Source organism: Pristiophorus japonicus, chromosome 8 (genome assembly GCF_044704955.1).
Source record: "Pristiophorus japonicus isolate sPriJap1 chromosome 8, sPriJap1.hap1, whole genome shotgun sequence".
Classification (NCBI taxonomy): domain Eukaryota; kingdom Metazoa; phylum Chordata; class Chondrichthyes; family Pristiophoridae; genus Pristiophorus; species Pristiophorus japonicus.
Window position 1 is genome coordinate 120021612 of NC_091984.1, and position 12955 is coordinate 120034566.

Consider the following 12955-nt stretch of genomic DNA (forward strand, 5'->3'; position numbering starts at 1 on the left):
CCTCTCGCGCTCTCTCTCTCCCCACCTCTCGCGCTCTCTCTCTCCCCGACCTCTCGCGCTCTCTCTCTCCCCGACCTCTCGCGCTCTCTCTCTCCCCGATCTCTCGCGCTCTCTCTCTCCCCGACCTCTCGCGCTCTCTCTCTCCCCGACCTCTCGCGCTCTCTCTCTCTCCCCGACCTCTCGCGCTCTCTCTCTCTCCCCGACCTCTCGCGCGCTCTCTCTCCCCGACCTCTCGCGCTCACCCCGACCTCTCTCTCTCTCACCCCGACCTCTCTCTCTCTCTCACCCCGACCTCTCTCTCTCTCTCTCTCTCACCCCGACCTCTCTCTCTCTCTCACCCCGACTTCTCTCTCTCTGTCTCTCTCTCTCCCCACCTCTCGCGCTCTCTCTCTCCCCGACCTCTCGCGCTCTCTCTCTCCCCGACCTCTCGCGCTCTCTCTCTCTCTCCCCGACCTCTCGCGCCCTCTCTCTCCCCGACCTCTCGCGCTCTCTCTCTCCCCGACCTCTCGCGCTCTCTCTCTCTCCCCGACCTCTCGCGCTCTCTCTCTCTCCCCGACCTCTCGCGCGCTCTCTCTCCCCGACCTCTCGCGCTCACCCCGACCTCTCTCTCTCTCACCCCGACCTCTCTCTCTCTCTCACCCCGACCTCTCTCTCTCTCTCTCTCTCACCCCGACCTCTCTCTCTCTCTCACCCCGACTTCTCTCTCTCTGTCTCTCTTTCTCCCCGACTTCTCGCGCTCTCTCTCTCTCTCCCCGACCTCTCGCGCTCTCTCTCTCCCCGACCTCTCGCGCTCTCTCTCTCTCTCCCCGACCTCTCGCGCCCTCTCTCTCTCTCCCCGACCTCTCGCGCTCTCTCTTTCTCTCCCCGACCTCTCGCGCTCTCTCTCACCCCGACCTCTCTCACCCTCTCACCCCGACCTGTCTCTCTTTCTCTCTCACCCCGACCTCTCTCTTTCTCTCTCACCCCGACCTCTCTCTTTCTCTCTCACCCCGACCTCTCTCTTTCTCTCACCCCGACCTCTCTCTCTCTCTCTCTCTCTCTCACCCCGACCTCTCGCTCTCTCTCTCTCACCCCGACCTCTCGCTCTCTCTCACCCCGACCTCTCGCTCTCTCTCTCTCTCTCTCTCTCTCACCCCGACCTCTCGCTCTCTCTCTCTCTCTCACCCCGACCTCTCTCACTCTCCCCGACCTCTCTCACTCTCCCCGACCTCTCTCACTCTCCCCGACCTCTCTCACTCTCCCCGACCTCTCTCTCGCTCGCTCTCTCTCTCTCACACCCCGACCTCTTGCTCTCTCTCTCTCTCTTGCTCTCTCACCCCGACTTCTTGCTCTCTCTCTCTCGCTCACCCCGACCTCCCTTTTGATCCTCTGTTCAGCGTGGGCCACGCTGCAGCCGCAACTGTGGGAGATTGTGCACACGTGGCTGGACCTCAGTGACATCACGCATGTGCATAATAGGATCGGGTGCACATGCGCAAAAGTGGGCGGAGCCAAACGCATGGATGCGCAGATGGACACAAAAATGTTTGTTGCAGATAATCACTTCATTTTAAAAAATCTCATTGTAAATCTCTGGCTTTAAAAAAAAAGACAACTGGTTGTAAGAAAATTGTGCATTTCAAGATATATACTGTATATTATCAAATTCAATAGCTTGCATGCTGTTAGCTTAACACTTGCATTTCTGTGGCACTAAATTTATTCAATGCACTGCTGGAAGGGAAACCTGTCTAATTAATCACAACGACTTAGTTCAGATTACAATAAAAGACCATTAAAAATCTATACAGTAAGTTATTACTTTAGCAAGGGAAAATATCAAAGCAACATCCTAATCCCTGAATAAATTAGTCTGCCAAATACTAACCTTGCCAACCATCAGAATTTGCAAGATCACTTTCTGCTGATTGTACCATGTATAAAGTGTGGCAAAGTTGTTCCATTCTTTTAAATATACTGTATAATTTTGGTAAAATGGACATTAATGCATTGCTGGCCAGTGTAAGTTACAGGATGACAGAGAGAGAGAGAGAGAGAGAGAGAGAGAGAAAGAGAAAGAAACAGAGAGAGTGAGAAAGAAACAGAGAGCGAGAAAGAAAGAGAGAGAGCGAGACAAAAGCCAATTAAAACAGGAGGTTGGTATAGCCATTAGCAGGAAGACGATCTGCAATCATTACTTCTCAAGTTGTACTGCTACATTTATTTAATGATCATTTTTTATGCATTAATGGCTGCTGTTAACAAATTATGGAGCAGTTATGTTGTTGGTACCAGTGTAGGCAAACAACACAGAATTACATAATTCACTTGTAAACCAGTCTGATTCAACATCTGGGTATACATAAGGTATTTTATCGCCTCTTCTTTCCTGATTACCCCTGTAAACCACATATCCCTTTCTATCAACATCTTTAAAAGAAAACAGATTATCTGGTCATTATCACATTGCTATTTGTGGGAGCATGATGTGCGCAAATTGGCTGTCGCGTTTGCTATATTACAACAGTGACTACACTTTAAAAATACTTCATTGGCCATAAAGCGCTTTAGGGTGTCTGGAGATAGTGAAAGGCTCTAAATAAATGTTAGCCTTTCTTTTCTTTTTTCTTTTATTTCTAATCTTCCCCAGCTCAAAAAACAAATTGTGAAACAGCGAATTTATTATGCCCATTTATCACTTAACTTACTGTCTCAAAGCACAGTGGCAGTCCACCTGAAGACTTTGGCTGTCATGTCAATTATTGGTGAACCTTTTTTTGTTTGAGGAGGAAGAGGAATCAGAATGATGACGATTTATAATGATATATTTTAACAGGATTTATTCCATTTCAAGGCAACTAGTTCCAGAATCACCGAGGTTGGGCCAATGGCTATCTTCTGCCCAAAACATCTTGGGTTTTTAAATAAATTAAACAAGCTTGGGAAACTTTGTCTGATTATTATGCCTTTACGACAAAGTAATTTAAAAAAAAATCTCAGAAGAAAAAAACATTATATATACTTTAAATATTTTTTTTCACATCGCCTTCTTGCAACATTGCACATTACTCTATTTGATAGGACAGGCAACTATGGATCTTGCTATAGATGTCACCTGGCCTGGGTCTCCAGCCTGGATCTCTCAGTCTGTGGACTAAAGGCTTTTTGCTGTCTTAAGTCTTTTAATTATCCCTAATTAGAAAATATATTTTTGTATTTTTGTATAACAGCACAATTAGTTCAAGGTTACATAAAACAAATGAGCAGGATTTCAAAACTGATCATATTGGGACACATCTAAAAGCACATACTGTTTGATCTTGTCATTCTTCGGTCCAAATTTTGGTCCAGTCGGTCCTCTTCTGTAGAAAAAACATTACATCAGAAATGCTGAAACAGGATAGGCATATTAATCATAATTAAACAAACCATCTGAGAACATTACATATTAGGCTGGTTATCAAACTTTATTCTTACTATCCCATCATGATCATCACCATCAATCCACCTTATACATAGCACCTTCTATACAACACTGATCCCCAGCTGGGACTGTTGTGGACTCCTAATGGGCTCCACTGCTAATTGTGCTCAATCATGGAATCAAACAGGACAGGGGGCCACCATTCAGAGCATTGTGCCTGTGCCAGCTCTTTGAAAGAGCAGTCCAATTAGTCCCACTTCCCCGCCCTTTCCACATTTGCACTGCAAATGTTTCCTTTGGAAGTATTTATCCAATTCCCTTTTGAAAGTTACTATCATCCTTTCACACAATGCATTCCAGATCATAGCAACTCGCTGCATAACAAAAATTCTCATCTCCCCTCTGCTTCTTTTGGCAATTATCTTAAAACTGTGTCCTCTGGTTACCAACCCTCCAGCTAGTGGATACAGTTTATCCTTGCTCTGTCAAAACCCTTCATAATTTTGAACACCTCTGTTAAATCTCCCCTTAAATTTCTCTGCTCTAAGGAAAACAGTCCCAGCTTCTCCAATCTCTCCACATAACTGAAGTCCCTCATCTCTGGTATTCTGCCTTCTTGAGAGACATTACACTCTAAACCAGTTAAAACTACTGAGCAGGTTGTTAAGTAACACCCATAGCTTTTGTATTTCATCCATTATGAAATCTCCTCTGCACCCACCCTCAATGAGTAGGTTGGCGGAAATCATTTACTTCACACATATGGTGAATAGAGCCAGTGAACCAAATAAAAATGGGATAGGATTAAAACTAATCCTTACTGGAGTACAAACTTGTAGATGTTATTGAAGCCTTTGCTCACGACATATCCATTTTCTTTCCTTGCAGTTTTAAATTTAGCTTTTACAAAAGAATGACATAATGGATGAGATACAAAAGCTATGGGTGTTACTTAACAACCCGCTCTGTAGTTTTAACTGGTTTAGAGTGTGGTGTCGCTCAAGAAGGCAGAATGAGAGGAGGACAGACATCTCGGGGAGCTGTGGGGCGGAAGGAGATTACAGAGATAGGGAGGGACGAGGCCATGGAAGGATTTGAAAACAAGGATGAGAATTTTGAAAATCGAGGTGTTGTTTAACCGGGAGTCAATGTAGGTCAGCGAGCACAGGGGTGATAGGTGAACGGGACTTGGTGAGAGTTAGGACACAGGCAGCCGAGCCGAGTTTTGGATCACCTCTAGTTTACATAGGATAGAACATGGGAGGCCAGCCAGGAGTGCGTTGGAACAGTCAAATCTAGAGGTAACAAAGGCATGGATGAGGGCTTCAGCAGCGAATGAGCTGAGACAAGGGCAGAGACGGGCGATGTTACGGAGGTGGAAATAGGCGGTCTTAGTTATGCTGCGGATATATTCTTTCTTGAAGCTTAATTAAGTAGTTACGGAACTTTGCTGATAAGAAAGGCAGCTAACAAAATGGATTCTCTGGGCCTGCAGCACTTTTTAGAATTATTTTTTGCCAAACTATAAAAATACAGTATTCAATTGATAGTTTTGGTATTAGTGGAAGGTTTCTAATGTGAAATAATCATCAAATTTACAGTAAGTGCAGTCACAGCCAAACCTGGCTACCATTCAGAACAACCTGGTATTTCCCTTTAAAGCTTGAACAACTTAGTCCTGTCTGCGTGTGCATTGTTTATTTATTGATTTGTTCAGTTTGAGTTCTGCGGGCCTAGAGTTTGGAAATGGCTGTTTTTAAGCAATGTTGCCTCACTGGTGGATAAAGCTTAAATCAGAACGCCAAGACCAGTTAGTATCAGCAAATTAAAGAGAGCATTGATTTAAACTTTGCATGTGACTCAAGGCTCCATAGTATGCATGCACGTACCCATACAGACAACAGTTTAAACAGCCCTGCAGTAAGTGATCGTGTGTGTTTTCAGCAAAATTCCCCGAAGAACAGCTTTTTAAAAGCAGAAATACAGCAAGTAAATGCACTGCAGAAAGTTAACCAGAATTATTCTGAGTCACAAAATTCAAGTCCACACCTCCCGTTACTGACAACGTAAACAAGTGCTTCTGCTTAGAGGAAGTTCAAAAATAGTTAAATCATTTTAATTATAAATCTAATTTTAAAAGACCTGTACAATTACATCTCAAAGTTTATTTTGGACTGGCGGAAAAGAGAGCGCGGAAAGGTCATAAGGAATAGGAGCAGGAGTAGGCCATATGGCCCCTCGAGCCTGCTCCGCCATTCAATAAGATCATGGCTGATCATCGCCCTCAACTCAACTTTCCCGCCCGATCTCCATATCTTTTGATTCCCCTAGACTCCAAAAATATATCTATCTCAGTCTTGAATATATTCAGAGACTTATTATCCACTGCCCTATGGGGCAGAGAATTCCAAAGATTCACAACCCGCTCAGTGAAGAAATTCCACCTCATCTTTGTCTTAAATGGCTTACCCCTTATCCCGAGACTGTGCCCCCTAGTTCTAGACACTCCAGCCAGGGGAAACAACCTCTCAGCATTGACCCTGTTAATCCCCTTCAGAATCTTGTATGTGATTCAAGATGGGGCTGAAGCCTCATTACGGTGATCTCAGCAGAATGAGCTGATTTGCCAATCCTCGTCCGATGATGAGGATTAACTATTATAGAATTGAAACCTATGGCATGGTGAAATGAATATACATACTCACAGGAAAAAGTCTTCCTCTTCATCAGAGTCATCTTCCAACAGATTCCGCTGCAAAACAGATAAAAGTGATGTTTGTTATAAGGGTCAGGCACTGGTAATCCTCAGGAGGCTACTTTTGGGAGTTTACTCAGTCACATATCTTGAACTATCCGTTAATCTCAACACCAGCTTGAAGGCATCTGTTTACACATGGCTGGTTGACTTATCTTTAATTTTGCACGTAGGCTCATATGCCCTCATTCAGTCACAGTGGCTGCTTGATGGTAGAAATTAACGTAAATCACGCAGAACCCAACTTGACTCTGGATCACAGCATTTATGTCCTCGCCTCAATAACCGACAAAAATGTTCAGATTACAAAATAGATTCAGATTTAAAAGATAATGACCCAGCATTTGCTGGAGAAGGGTATTTCATGGAATGCCTGTTAATTAGACTTGTTCCTGCACCCTTCAGTTAAAATTTTGGAAGTGCGAGTAGAGAACAGCGTGGCGAGGGAAACAGGGCACATGGGACTTTGGTGAACAATGAGACAAACAGCTAACCTCCTTAACCAACGAGAAAGAAATAGAGGAAGGACTGAGAAGGAGGGTAAATTAGAGTGGGTGAATTCAATGTCAAATCAGATATAGAAAGAGAAATAAAGAGGGAAAAAAAATTGGATTGAGAGAGAAAGAAAAGAGGCAGAAAGGAACAGTAAGAAAAATGTGTGATTTGTAACATTTTAAAATCTCCAACAACAAAAAAGAGAGACTCCACACTCTTAATTGTTCACTTTCTGGGCGAGAGAAGTTTATTGGCATGGTTAAGAATCGCATTGTTAAAAGGGCGCTTAAGCTATTAATTACTAGTCTTAACTTTCTGTGGCGAGTTTAATGGCCAATTAATGTGCAAATGCAGCAACTTCATGAAAATCACAGGGAGGTTAAGGGAGAAATGCTATTTTCGCGAAGCTAACGGCACAAATGGGCCAGCAACTTGTGGCAATTTGCAATTCATGGGGTATCTCTTCCTCGGCACAAGTTGCTGGCCGATTTGCACATCAATAACGTTTCAGCAAATTTTGGGCCAATAATTTAACAAAATGCCATAACACAGATACATACCTCAGCAAATATATCAGTGACTTTCACATGGATTAGGGTATGTATTCCAATGTAGCCAATGAAATAAATAATTTAGGTTCTGAAAACATTCAATCACTATACACAAAAATGTGAGGCTTGGACTTTTGATTTACTTGCATCTTGGAATGATGATTGCAATTTATACCAAGCATTTTAGCACTTCCTGTGCTGGAATCGGAGTTCCCAATTACTATGGGGTAGTTGCACTATTCGTTGTGACCACATTCATTCCCAGTCTGGGCTGGTGTCAGCTGGGGTGGTGGCAAGGACAATACAATTTGTCTCAGCCCACTTGAGCTAGGAAGCAGGGGTAAAAAAAAAACATACATAAACCTCATTGAGGCATCTGAAAGTATTCAGTGGTGCAGGGAAGTTACACCCAGTGTACTAATTCAAGTTTGACCACTTGGATGAAATACAATTAATAACAGATAGAAAAAAATGCCCTTACTTAAAAGGCTGATAAACGTTTGGAATAATATATCAGGTAAGATAGCAGGGGCAAAGATATTAGTAGCATTAGCAATAAAGTACATCCCTGGACTGGGCAACAGTATGGCAACAGGCATCAATGCAACAAATGGCTTCTTCCAGCCATTCTGATAAATATTTTCATTTACTAAATCGAAGTAACTATCATGATTACAGTTATCTAATCTTTCCTGCTTGGGTGTACTTTAGATAGCCATCACAGAAATGATGGCTCTTAAAAAGGACATAAATTCGATGAAGTCATTAAAAAAAGGCTAAATACTTAGTTTTTAAAATGGTTAGCGTTTATTGGAGACATTAAAAGGGAATTGGATTTAGTGGCTTATTTACACATTACTACAAATGGTAAATCTAATAAAATGATTTGGGATGCAGTGTTTGGCTATCGTGCCATATCTTCTTAATTTTATTTTACAAATGATGCTATAAAAAAAATGAAATCTCATCAACTGGAATTTATATAAGTACTGCATGATGTCATTATCTAATTCAAAAACAAAACATAGTCTACAGGGTATTTTTTATTTGAAAACTATTTTAAGTCCATTCTAAAATGGCTGGCATGGCACATCCTCATCAAGTGGCCTAGCCAGGTTCTGTGCAACCTCCAAATCGGGTATGGTTAGCCACTCGGCACTTTGGGTCACGACAATTCACCACTAAGGTCTGCAAACAGATGAAAATCCAAATACAGTTTGCCATATCAGCATTTGAAAAATGTTCAGATCAAAGAGCAAATTTTTACATTCCAGTGAACTTCTATACTCATGAGTGATGTTTGTGCCAAGAAACTAACTATTTTAACATTGTGGCACATAGCATCATAAAATATCCAATACTTCCTGGCCAGGTGTACTGTGGTTCAAATAGAAAACAAAGTTCTGTCTACTCTAGGCATTAAGGTTTTTTAACCAATTCTGATAAAAGGTCATCGACCTGAAACGTTAACTCTGTTTCTATCTCCACCAATGCTGCCTGACCTGCTGAGTGCTTTCCAGAAATTTCTGTTTTATTTCAGATTTTTAACATGCATCGTACTTTCCTTTTGTTTTAAGGTTTCTCAATCCCCAATCTCAGAGGGTCACTTTCTACAACCTCACCCCTGCATTTTCCAACCATCCTTCTGACTGAACTATCAATCTGTACTCAAGTATGGACAGTTGGTTCTAGGCTGAAGCAATGCAACCTCAACATGATGGATTTAGATGAGGAAAGATGGGAGGAGGCTCAAATGGAGCATAAACGCCAGCATGGACTGGTTGGGCCGAATGGCCTATTTCTGTGCCGTATATCCTATGTAATCACTTTCTGCAGGAACCTTACTGCCTATAGTGTCAGCTGTGGCTCAGCGGGTAGCACACTCGCCTCAGAGTCCTGTAGGTTGTGGGTTCAAGTCTCACGCCAGGGACTGGAGTACAAAATCTAGGCTGACACTCCAGTGCAGTGCTGAGGGAGTGCTGCATTGTTGAAGGTGCCGTCTTTCGGATGAGACGTTAAACCGAGGCTCTGCCTGTTCTCTCAGGTGGATGTAAAAGATCCCATGGCAGTATTTCGAAGAAGATCAAGGGAGTTATCCCCGATGTCCTGGCCAATATTTGTCCCTCAATCAACATAACAAAAAGAGATTATCTGGTCATTATCACATTGCTGTTTATGGGAGCTTGCCGCATTTCCTACATTACAACGGTGACTATACTCCAAAAGTAATTCATTGGCTTGAAAGCGCTTTGAGACATCCGGTGGTCGTGAACGGCACTATATAAATGCACGTCTTTCATTTATAGAGGAAACGTCATCCACCACAACAGTGCAGGCTGGAACCAAATCCAGCTGCTAGGAATGAAATAGCAGAGTGTAAATCGACTGCAAACCACATTAGATAATGAGAAGCAGATCTAAAACTGTAAATGAGAACGAGCAGAGGGGATGCACCATGCAAAACTTAACCTTTTAAAAAAAAAGTGCATTTTTTAACAAGTACAGATATAAGTACTTGAAAATCACTTTGCTTAAGTATGTTTAAAATGAGTTAGTCAAAGGGCCAGATCCTGCTTTAAAAAGGGGTTTTGTAGTGCAATTGTATCAGGTCACGCAACATAGCTTCAAGATTAGCAGCAACTCGTGCTGCTACTCCACATTTTTGGCTGATATTAGTCTAGGGTTGGGAACTTTCCAGTATTTACTCACACACACACACATCTCCTCTCTGCTCCTGTGAATTTCTAGACAAAAATGGACCCAGTTTATCTAGTTCACCTTCCACCATCCTAGTAGTCACGGGATACAACAATATGGAGTTGTTGACTAATCGTAGCAATTGGTCAGTCAGTCAGCAAGGAGCTCCCCCCCCCTCCACACTGTGGTGGAGAGCTTTGGAAACCACATGTCCAACCTGGTCCTCCCGAGAATGCGACACTTACGCCATGTCATAAATTACTCACACACCATATCCCAAAATGTTATTTCCTGAAACAAACCTATTTGAATGAACTAATCCTATCGACTTCCACCATCTCCCTAGGGAGTCTGTTCCATAAATTGACCACTCGCTCACTGAAATAATGTTTCCCTAGATTAGTTTTGAATTTGCCCTTCCCCCCCGCATAGAAACATAGAAAATAGGAGCAGGAGTAGGCCATTCGGCCCTTCGAGCCTGCACCGCCATTCAATATGATCATGGCTGATCCTCTATCTCAACACCATATTCCCGCTTTCTCCCCATACCCCTTGATGCCTTTTGTGTCTAGAAATCGATTTATCTCCTTCTTAAATATATTCAGTGATTTGGCCTCCACAGCCTTCTGTGGTAGGGAATTCCACCCTCTGAGTGAAGAAATTTCTTCTCATCCCAGTCCTAAATTTCCTACCCCTTATCCTGAGATTGTGACCCCTTGTTCTAGACTTCCCAGCCAGGGGAAACATCCTCCCCGCATCTAGACTATCCAATCCAGTCAGAATTTTATATGTTTCAATGAGATCCCCTCTCATTCTTCTAAACTCTAGTGAATACAGTCCAAGTCGACCCAATCTCTCTTCATACTACAGTCCTGCCATCCCAGGAATCAGTCTGGTGAACTTTCACTGCACTCCCTCCATGGCAAGTATATCCTTTCTTGGGTAAGGAGACCAAAACTGCACACAATACTCCAGGTGTGGTCTCACCAAGGCCCTGTATAATTGTAGTAAGACATCCTTGCTCCTGTACTTAATGAAGGCCAACATACCATTTGCCTTCCTAACTGCTTGCTTTCAATGACTAGGGTACAAGAACACCCACGTCCTTCTGTACATCGACACTTCCCAAGTTGTCACCATTTAAATACTACTTTATCTTTATGTTTTTCCTACCAGTGGATAACTTCACATTTATCCAGGTCATACTGCATCTGCCATGTGTTTGCCCACTCACTCAACCTATCTAAATCGTCTTTGCATCCTCCACACAACCCCACCTAGTTTTGTGTCGTCAGCAAACTTGGAGATATTACATTTTGGTTCCCTCATCCAAATCATTTATATATATTGTGAATAGCTGAGGCCCAAGCACTGACCCCTGTGGTACCCCACCAGTCACTGTCACCCCGAAAAAGACCTGTTTATTCCTACTCTCTTGTTTCCTGTCAGTTAACCAATTTTCAATCCATGCCAGTATATTACCTCCAATCCTATGTGCTTTAATTGTTCACACTACCCTCTTATGTGGGACTTTATCAAAGGCCTTCTGAAAATCCAAATACACTGCACTTCATGTACAGACCACATCGTATTTTTAAAGCAAAGGCTTCAGTGCGTACAAAATTCACAAGTTCAATGATGGCAGATAAATACTACATGGAAAGTCATCTACCTACAAAGATGAAGGAAAAGCACCATTTAAGCCTGGAAGTGGGTGCTTATCTAATGGAATCTATATTATTACAGAAGAAAATGGCAAGTTGATCTGTCATTTCAAAAGTGCTGCAAGACATTCAACCGCAAGACAGCAGCCAAACTATGCCAGGAATCTTTTTAGTCTGTAATCTAAAGTACAGTAAACACATGCTTTAGGCAAAATTAAATAGTCCTACAGCAGAGGTTTATAGGATAACAATTGTGCCTGGTAGATAGTTACAAGACAGCAATTCAATCAAGCATATCTAATTAAATCATAAACCATGACAGCAAAACTCAAATGGTTTGCGATGTTAGCAATACTACAGGAGCAAAATTAGTTGCAATTCTGTCTGATATTTGTTGTTCCTTATTTGAAATTTATTAAACTTTAAAAAATTATCTTGAAAAGACTTGCATTTATATAGCGCCTTTAACAATCTCAGGATGGCCCAAAGCGCTTTACAGCCGATGAAGTACTTTTGAAGTGTAGTCACTGTTGTAATGTAGTGAAACATGGCAGCCAATTTGTGCACAAGGTCCCACAAACAGCTGTGTAATAATGATCAGATAATCTGTCTTAGCGATGTTGACTGAGTGATAAATATTGGCCAGGACACTGGGGGGATCTGCCCTGCTCTTCTTCGAAATAGTGCCATGGGATCTTTTATGTCCACCTGAGAGAGCAGACGGGGTCTCGGTTTAAAATCTCATCCAAAAAATGGATGCAATGACAGAGCAATATACAGAAAACATGGGAGAGGGGACAATGAAATCACAAACGATGAATATACAAGGTCCCTGAATGTCATATTAAAATGCAGCACCTGTATTACCAGATAATGCAGCTTGATTGAACACCTGACTGATGCACCGTGGACAGAAATTTGATTACCCCCACCGCACTCACTTGCTACTCAGTTGTGTTGTTTTGAAAATGAAACAAAAGGTCAGCTACTTCCCAGTAAAAAGGAAAATAAATCCAATCATCAAACTTTTTCCTTGCTGCTTATTTGCAAGATATGTATCTGATCAGAGTTGATGTGCTCAGTAAAATTCCAACTTTTCTGAAACATTATCAACATCAGTTGGTTTTGTTTTCAATCATTCTTTTCTGGGAAAAATTTTTTGTTGTTACCAAAGATACTGAGCACTTGAACAAAGAATGTTTTATTATATGCTGTTTCACTGATTGGTCAGCAGGGGGAGTATTTTCAACATCTACACAGACCATTAAATGATTATAGTTTACCATTTTTAGATCTTTGCAGGAAGGAAAAAGTGTGTTGGGATAATACAAAATATACATTTATTTTTCAATGGGGCTGAATTTGCGGTCGGAGGATTCCCATGGGTGGA

The 12955-nt window shown here is 42.3% G+C and overlaps 1 protein-coding gene across 7 annotated transcripts in view; it reads right to left on the reverse strand.

Moving 5' to 3' along the window:
- Positions 1-12955, reverse strand: part of vamp4 (vesicle-associated membrane protein 4) — a 102419-nt gene that overhangs the window by 56058 nt on the left and 33406 nt on the right. For all 7 annotated transcript variants that reach the window (XR_011594093.1, XM_070887374.1, XM_070887371.1 and 4 more), the window contains 2 exons: positions 6109-6155; positions 3291-3341 (listed from right to left, as the gene is read on the reverse strand). Coding sequence is in view for 6 of the 7 variants with exons in the window: in XM_070887374.1 (XP_070743475.1) it covers positions 3291-3341; positions 6109-6155 (98 nt within the window). In the remaining variant the exon portion in view is untranslated. The remainder of the gene's footprint in view (positions 1-3290; positions 3342-6108; positions 6156-12955) is intronic.